The sequence below is a fragment of the Psammomys obesus genome, unplaced genomic scaffold (assembly GCF_907164565.1).
Source record: "Psammomys obesus unplaced genomic scaffold, mPsaObe1.curated_primary_1811, whole genome shotgun sequence".
Lineage (NCBI taxonomy): Eukaryota > Metazoa > Chordata > Mammalia > Rodentia > Muridae > Psammomys > Psammomys obesus.
This window is the reverse complement of record NW_026585895.1, coordinates 51,631,554-51,640,651: the sequence shown is the minus strand read 5'-3', so window position 1 is coordinate 51,640,651 and position 9,098 is coordinate 51,631,554. Positions and strand designations below refer to the sequence as shown.

The following is a 9,098-nucleotide window of genomic DNA, read 5'->3' as shown; positions in this document are numbered from 1 at the left end:
GCAAGTGAGGCCCTGAGTTACTTTACTCCCATCCTCTTCCCTTTAAAAATAATTTTTTTTTTAATTTTTGAAATTTTGGTGACTGTAACGTCGGCCTCGAAACTGTTCCGTGTACTAGGCCGGCCTCCAGGCCCGGATCCTCTGGCCTCAAGCCTCTTGAGTGTTGGGATGACAGACATGCTTGGGCGTGTAAAGTGATTTTTTTTCCCCTAAATTCCGTTTTCTGAGGGAAGAAGTTGTGGGCGGCCCCGGTGTCCTTTGGGGGATCGGGAGTGACTGTGTGTGTTCCGTTAGAGGCTCTGCTTAACACAAGGCCTAAACCGTGCAGGTGTGGTAGGAGCCTGGACTCGGTGGCGCCCTGCACCGCCGTTTTTTGCCTCAAGTGAGCATTTTACCGTCTAGGTCTCGGACGGCAACTTGAGAGAAGGCCTTCCGGGCCTTAGACGTTAAGAAGCGGAAGAGCCGAACGGAAATGGCAGGTAAGTAAGCGTCCAAACCGACCCGGGCGCTAAAGGGGGCGGGGAAGGCTCCGCGTCCGACTTAAGGCCCTTTCGGCCCGGAGCTGTTGGTTGGACGGACTTCCCCCTTAGCCCGGAAGTGACGCTGCGGCCCGCCCCCTTGGCGTACCAAAACAAGCAGGCTCCTGCGGGGGGAGGCTTAGGGCCGGGCCCCGCCCTCGCGGCCTTCGGGGGTTGGGCACCGGGCGCCGCCCTACGCTTCCTCTCGCGGCCGGTTGTCGGGCCGGGGTCATGGAGGTGGGCTGGCTTTGGCGCAGCCGGGCCGAGCCGGGTGAGAAGCGCGGCGGGCAGGCCGCGAGCGGGCCATCAAGCGGGCGGGCGCGTGGCGGGGCGCGCGGTATGTTGCCGCTACTAACTTGTGGGCTGCGCGCGGCCTGCGGAGAGGGTGCCGGCTCCAGCCCTTCGTGAGAGCAGCGCGCGAAGGGAGCTGCGGCGGCCTCGGATGGGCAGCGCTTGCTGCTTCCTGCACGCCAGGCCCGCCGCGGGAGCCTTGCCGTTCAGGCATCAGCGCGGCCGGCTCTGAGCTGCGATGCACTGCGAGGGCCCTGAGCAGGGCTTCGGGGCGAGGGAGGTCTCCCGGGTAAGGGTCCGGCTGGTTGCAGCCCTCTGCCCTGACGTCGCTTCCGTGCGGGCACTGGGACGCGGGCCCCGATCCCCACCCTATGCGTGGCAGTGCAGACGGCCTCCCGCACGCCCACCGCAGGCAGTGAACCAGTGCCCACCTGGCCCCCTAGGGACGACAGCCCCTGGAGAAGTTAGGGATAAGCATTAAAGCGCTCCCCTCCATGCACTGTAGTGTGTGGTCTAACTCATCAGGTAACTCATCAGGTGACACTGTGCAAGGTTGATGCAAGTCCCAGGTGAGATGCAGAATGTAAGGAACACTTACCAGTTTTTTATTTTTAATTTCAGAAATGTTTTTGGGGGCCGCAGTTGAGTTTATCTGAATGCAGAACCTCAACTGTTCACAGATTAGTCCAGCAATTTCAGCAAAGAGGATCACTTCTTTGTAGGAAGTTTGACAAGGTAAGTGTCTTCTTAAAACAGTTCTTTTTCAGTTATTTGATAAATACTGGAGTTACATAAATATAGAATAGGCCCATACCATGACATCTCAAATTGCTTAGGTGGGGGCAGACAAGTCAGTAGAAATCCAGACCACCTTGATAAGGAATGCAGGCAATAAAACTGAAGGATCGAGAAGGAAGTTCTCAAAGACCCTGGAAGAGACAAGTCTTCCAGACTGCTGACACTCAGGGTTGTACACTGATTTCAGCAGGTGTTCTTTCAGAATCAGTAGTGGGGTCCATTAAGTTATCAACTTGATGGTTTACATTCTTAAGGTTAAGAACTATGTAGACGTATGACGGCGGTATTGAAGGCAGATGGAGAGCTGCAGTCCTGGAATGCCAGGCACTGAGTTTGAGGCGGAGAGAATGGAGGAGGTGGGCGGTATATAGCAAGATCGTAGGGGCCTGTGAGTGGAGTGCAGTGATAGGAATTTTATTCCCAAACTAGAGTTAATAGGTGCTTTGGAAGTCTAGTTTGTGTAGTATCCTCTGGCAACCTTTTGTGGGAGGAATTGGAGGTGGGTTAGATGAGGCAGAGAGATTAGACTTAGTAAATCAGGCAAATGATGAAATGTACAAAGACTCAGTGATACTGACAAGAAAGGACAGGTGTTAGAACCCAGAGGCAGCAAAGGAAGAGGGAAAAGAATGAGGTTACTGCTTTGGAAATAAAGTGTGTGGCAGCACTGTCAATGTAGGGGAATATAGTTAGTAAAAGATTTAAGTGTTTTTCTTTATTCCTTTTGAAATCTCATCTGTAAGTATTTTAATGTTGAAAACTACCCTAAATTGTTTAGAAGTGTGGAGAAAGTATGCTTCAGAAAGTATAAGCATACTTTTCTTTTTTCACAAGACAGGCTTTCTCTGAAGAACCTTGGAACTCTTACTCTGTAGACAAGGCTGGCCTTAAAACTCAGAGATCTACCTGCCTCTGCCTCTGAGTGCTGGGATTAAAGTCCTGAACTACCACATCCTGTGAAAGTAACCATTTTTTTAATACTTGTTATTTGTGTATATGGGTGTATAAGAGAATACAGGTGTCTGCCAAGGACAGAGGTCTGAGATCCTTTGGAGCTGAAGTCACAGGGAGTTGTGAGCTGTCTGACGTGGGTGCTGGGAAGAGAACTCTGGTCGTCAGGGAGAGCAGTAATTAATCATGCATTAAGAAATTGGGAGTTTTTGTTTTATGTATATGAGTGCTCTGTCCTCATGCACAGTAGAGGGAATCAGATTCCATTACAGATGGTTGTGAGCCACCATGTAGTTGCTGAGAATTGACCTCAGGACCTCTGGAAGAGCAGCCAGTGCTCTTAACCCCTGAGTTAAGAGCATCTCTCTAGCTCCAGGGAGTTGGTTTCTTTTTCTTTTTCTTCTTCTTTTTTTTTTTTTAGGTTTCTATATAGCTTTGGCTATCCTGGAACCCATGGCCTTGAACTTACAAAGATCCACCTGTCCCTGTTTCAGGAGTGCTGGGATTAAAGGCCTGGATATATTAATGGTTTTGTATTAGTAGAGATAATGGACTTTGATTTTAGAGAGCCAGATTGCTATATCCAAACATTCAGTGATTCTGATTAGGTTTCCTAACTTTTGATATCTCCTCTTTCTCAGTGAAAGGAGACCCTATAGACATTTTTTTCTAATTGTCTTTTTCATGAAATTTAGTACCACTAATACATTGTCTTTGTGTAATGTATGCTTATATTTCTACATTATACACGAGGAAACTTTTCTCACAGATTGGCTCTGAATAGTGATACTACCTGATGAGAATGCCTGGGTTGGGGCTGTGGAGTTTATGGACTGAATTTAAAGAAATTTACAGTGATTCTTGTAACTTTTCCCTTCGTTTGGCCAATAGTTTACTCAATTAGAAAGTTTCTGTGTGTGTGTGTGTTTTACCTTTCTAAATTCTGGTTTTTGGTAGTGACTTAAATCTATTTCAAACCAGGCACACGGTGGCACACACCAATAATCCCAGCACTGGGTGAGGCAGAGTCAGGTGGATCTCTGGGTTTGAGGCCATCCTGGTCTATCCAGGACAGCCAAGGTTACACAGAGAAACCCTGTCTCAACACCCCCCCCCCCCCAAAAAAAATAAAAAATAAAAACCTGCTTCCTACTCTGATAGGCTAGGATTAGGTACCTCTAGCAACAGGAATAACTATTGTTCTTTGGAATTCTTAGGGAAGGTGTGTTCCTTCTGTCTCATTTGTTTATTCACTTATTTGTATTATTGTAATTGAAATGTGCTGATTATATGGCATATAAGCCAGTATTATTTATTTGCTCAGATTGTTTCAGCTTTTACGATGTAGGTTTCTTTTTCCTTTTTACTCTGCTAGTGCTGGATCCTCCAAGCTCATTCTTCATTTTACCTGCTTTAACCTATGCATTACCAGGGCACACATTTGCTTTTTATTCAGCCATGGAACACTGTTTACTACAGTGGGCTTCTTATTGGCTTTTATATATAAAGTTTTTTGTATTGTATTTCATCTAGTGATTCTTTGAACTCTGGCTTCAATGCTACTTGGTAATCTTTTACTCTGTTCTATGTCATTTGTAATTCTGATAAACAAATTGCCTAAAATAATCTTTGACAGTGAGTTCAATAAGGCTACAGAGTGAGACCCTGGCTCAAAAAGGAAACAAATACCTTACTTTGAACCTTGGATATATTTGAATTTTAAGGTTTCCTTTTTTTCTGGTACCATCTTGCTACTTTGTTTCTTAGAGTTGGATAGGATTTGGAAGATCATTTTAAAACCCTTTAAATTGGTGTTTGGATGGTGAAGAATGGATTAGATCATATAAAAAATAAACTTGGTAGCAATAAGTTGTTACTGTTTGTAGCTATTAGTTTATAGTGGATTAAAGAGCAGTGAGTATAGGGTAGCAATTTGTGTATATCTTGTCAATTAAGTATGTATAACTGTTGGTATAAATATGTGTTTTATTTCTAGAAGTTTCTAGAATTGCTCTTTAGGCCTATGAAAGGTTTTTTTTTTTTTTAGCTTTTAATTTTAAGTTACTGAGAGACTCAAATCTGTATCTTGACGTTAGTTTATGTCTTTGATTTTGCATTAGTACTGTGTAGTTTGAACTTATTTGGCACACAATAGCATACATAACCCTTAGATATATTTTGATTAACAGAATGTGTTCAAATTTTTTGCTGATGCTGGGGATCAAACCAAGGGAATACATTTGAGACAAGTACTCTGCTATTATTCTTCACTTTTGCCCTGCTTTCAGATTTGGGTTTAATCAGTTGATACAATGGGCAGCAGAAGTTGGGTGCAATGGCACACACCTGTAATCTCATCACCCAGGAAGGCAGAGTTAGGTGAATCTCTGTGAGTTCCAGGCCAGCCTGGTATATAAAGTGAGTCTGGGACATCCAAGGTTACACAGGGAAATCCAATCTGGGGGGAAAAAAAAGTTGACCAGCAGAACATTTTGGCTGTGGAAGCAGTCTTTAAGATGAAGACTTGGATCACAAGTAGAAAGTATGCTCGTTCTTCATAAAGAGTAAGTCTGGTGCGTTACTTCTTCTCTCTTTTAAGTGTCTTCTTTTCCAGTTACAGGTACAGAATGAGCACCTGCTGTTGGTGTACTCCAGGTGGTACCTCCACCATTGATGTCCTGAAGTGCTATGCATCTAGCACTGGGTCAGGTGAATTTCAGACAGCTGATGAAGACCTCTGTTACTGCTTAGAGTGTGTGGCTGAGTACCACAGAGCCAGAGATCAGGTGCCATTCTTGCATGAGGTAATTTGCAGTAGATCCTAACAAGTGTAGTGTAGCTGTGGGAAGCATTCAGGGAAGAGGCTATGACTAAAGCCTTGAGGTCTAGTACAACTCTAGCACCTAACTTCCCAGTATATAACATTTACTACTTATTACTATCAGTAAATACTAATTGATAGGCTTAAATTGAAATTTAGAAAGTAGTTTTATGATCTGTCATTTGTAGTCATTTTGTGATAGTTTTATAAAATATTGTCATTTCTGGCACTCAGAAAGTAAGGCAGGATAATTGCCAGTTGTAGGCCAGCCTGGCCTTTATAGTGAGACCTTGATTCCAAAAAATAAAAAGCTTGTTTTCTCTTTTGAGATGCTTAAGGCAAGCATGTTAGGTTTATTACATGTATCTGATGAACAGTAGATAATAGACATACTATATATGAAGATTGTTTGGTTAATATGTGGGAAGAATTGAGCATTTTATATATGAAATGTGCAGTGTTTTTGGTATATGTGTATGTTTTTATGTGTATGCATAAGCCAGAGATTGATGTTGGGTGTCTTTCTTGATTGAGCTCCACCGTATTTTTTGAGACAGAGTCTATTGAATAATTCAGATAGGTTGGCTGGCCCAGCAAGCTCAGGGATCCACCTGTCTCACCTGTCATTGGGATTACAGACACGTGCTGATGCACCCAGCTTACATTAATGCTGGGATCTAAATTCAGATCCTCATGCTTGCAAGGAAATCACTTTACTGACTGAGCATCTCTCCATCCTAATTTTTATGCTGAAACTATCCCATGTATTTGTGTATAAACTTAACAATTTAAGGAAAAGCCCCCCTACTTCCCACTTGGAGAAAAGACTGGCTTCATACTAAGTAAGCCAAGGATGAGCTTGAACTTTTGCTTTACGTGTCTTCTCTTGTGAGTACTGGAATTTCAGCATGTACAAGACAAGAAAGGCCTGCTTTCATGTATTTGACAGTGAAGCAGCAGTTGCTTCTATTTCATTTGCAGTAGCTTATAGTTAGTAGATATGTGTAGCAAGGAGGCAGGGTAGTGTGTAAGTCTTTCATTGGTGACTTATTTGTTGTTCATATGCTTATGTCTTGCCTCTTACAATTTGGAGGTTTTGGAATCTTGATTGAACAAATCTTACTAGTGCCACTTTTTAGGAGCATGGACTCACATCTTGTTTCTGTGTCACTGTTGGTAATTCTCCTATTTTAAGTTTTTCTTTTTTAAATTTATTTGTTATTTATACAGTATTCTGCCTGCATGTACACCTGTAGTCCAGAAGAGGGCACCAGATCTCATTATAGATGGTTGTGAGCCACCATGTGGTAGATGGAAATTGAACTCAGGACCTCTGGAAGAACAGCCAGTGCTCTTACTCTTAGAGCCATTTCTTCAGCCCCTGAACTTTTTTACTGTCATATGTTCTGGTGATTTGTGATCACCATTTACTGGTGTTTGTTGGAGTGCCATGAATCATTCATGTAAGGCAATAAGTTCTCTAGTCAGTAAATGTGTAAGTCCTACTTGCCTTATTGATTGGACTTTTCCTGATCGCTTTCTGAAATTAGTCCACTTAGAGTGGCCTGAAGTGTTGAAGTAAAAGGGAGAATGGCACATCATTTCCTAGGTGAAAACTAGACCTGCTTAGTTAGGAAGGCCTGGGAAAAGCCAAGGTGGGCTGAAAGCTAAGCTCTTCACAACTTGTATAGCTAACTTGTGGATATCAAGGATAAGCTCCTTTTTGTGTGAGACAGGGTGTCCAGCTCACACTACCCTCAGACTCTCTGTGTAGCTAACCATGACCTTGAGCTTTCTGTGCTTTTGCCTCTGCCTTTCTGGTGTTTGAATTTTAGTCATGTGCCCTTAACGCTCGAGCAATTCTGTCTGTGCTGGGGATAGAACAAGAGTCTCATGCCTGCTTGGCGAGCACACTAACAGCTGAGCTGTATCACAGCTCTTAAACTGCTTTTGCTTTTAAAAACTAAGTTCAGGTATATACAGTAATTTTGGACTAAAATAATGTAACCAGCTTTTAAGTGCCTTGGGACGCCAAACAGTGGATGAGACTCATTTATCTCAGTATTCACTTTGTTGAACTCCAGGAAGGTTTCTCTGTGTAGCCCTGGGTGTCCTGGACTCACTTTGTAGACCAGGCTGTCCTTGAACTCAGTGATCTGCCTACCTCAGCCTTCTTAGTGCTAGGTTTGCAGGCGTGCGCCACTGCGCCTGTCTTGATTATAAACTTTTGTACATAGAGGAAAAGACTTTCTACAGGAATGATTGTCACACACATTCTATTTTGTTAAGATAAAAAGTCCCTGTTTTCATCTTTCTGCAGGTTCTGTGGGAGCTAGAAACCTTACGTCTCATACATCACTTTGAGAAGTGTATGAAAGCAGAAGTTGAAGATGATGATGAATTGTACATAGTAGACAACAATGGAGAGGAACAGCTGTTTGATTGTAGTGGTCAAGATTTTGAAAATAAGCTTCGAGTTCCTCTTTTTGAAATATTGAAGTACCCTTACTTACTTTTGCATGAGCGTGTTAGTGAGTATCTTGTTGTTTTTTTTTCCCCGACACAGGATTTCTCTCTGTGTAGCCTTGGCTGTCCTGGACTTGCTTTGTAGACTAGACTGGCCTTGAACTCACAGAGATCCACCTGCCTCTGCCTCCTTAGTGCTGGGATTACAAGCATGTGCCACCTCCACTGGCTGTTAGTGAGTATCTTAGATAAGTTTTATTAAGAATTGGAGTTGGGACTGAAGAGACGCCCTAGCATTTAAGAGCATGATTTGCTCTTCCAGAGGATCTGGATTCAATTCCCAGCACCTTACATGGTGGCTCACAACCATCTGTAACTAGTTTCTGGGGATCTGATGCCCTATTCTTTCCTCTGAGGGCACCAGCCACACCTTGTACACAGACATATACAAAAACTCACACATATAAAATATTTTAAAATAATTGGGATCCATTGGACCTGGAGAGGTGACTCAGTGGTTAAGAACACCTCCTGCAGAAGCCCTGGGTTTGGTTACCAACATGTTGGGTGGCTCACAACTACATTACTCATAACTACAGCTCCAAGAGATTTGATGCCTCTCTGGCTTCTGTGGGTTCTTACAGTCATGTGGTGCACACCAATACTCAGGCACACACCAGTACACACACCACTTAAAATAATACATCTAAAGAAAGAGTCTAAGGATGTAGTTGGCTGTGTGAGATCCTTGGTACAAAAAAAAATTTTTTTTTTTTAAAGAATTGGTTTATCTAAGGTAAAAATTTGTTAGCTTTAATATGTAGTTAGGGTATTTAATGTGTTGTTTTTAACAGGATTGGAGTAAGCATTGTATACCCATCCATACAGGTTCTACAGTGAGCAGTTTCGCTGTATTGGCTTTTACATGAATTTTTTAAAATTATTTATTCATTTTACATTCTGATCATGGCCCCCTCCTTTCTTCCTGTTCTTACCCTCCCTCCCTGCTTCCCTACTCCTCAAAAGGAGAGCCCCCAACCCATCCCAGCACATCAAGTTACATCAGGACTGCACACATCCTTTTCCCCTGTGGCCTGGTGAGGCAGCCCTGACGGGGAAGTGACCAAGAAGCAGACAACAGAGTCTGTGTGAGAGACAGTCCCCGCTCCCCTTACTAGGGCACCCACATGAAGACCAAGCTGCCTATTGGCTGTATCTGTGTAGGGGCCGTAGGTCCAGTCTGTGCATGGTCC

At 43.5% G+C, this 9,098-nt stretch overlaps 1 protein-coding gene across 3 annotated transcripts in view; it reads left to right on the top strand.

Annotated features, from left to right (window-relative positions):
* Positions 1 to 669: 669 nt before the first annotated feature.
* Positions 670 to 9,098, top strand: part of Setx (senataxin) — a 54,724-nt gene continuing 46,295 nt past the window's right edge. For all 3 annotated transcript variants that reach the window (XM_055599946.1, XM_055599945.1, XM_055599944.1), the window contains exons 1-4: positions 670 to 789; positions 1,431 to 1,544; positions 5,173 to 5,362; positions 7,700 to 7,910. In XM_055599946.1, the coding sequence (XP_055455921.1) occupies positions 5,186 to 5,362; positions 7,700 to 7,910 (388 nt within the window). In that variant the 5' untranslated portion in view covers positions 670 to 789; positions 1,431 to 1,544; positions 5,173 to 5,185. The remainder of the gene's footprint in view (positions 790 to 1,430; positions 1,545 to 5,172; positions 5,363 to 7,699; positions 7,911 to 9,098) is intronic.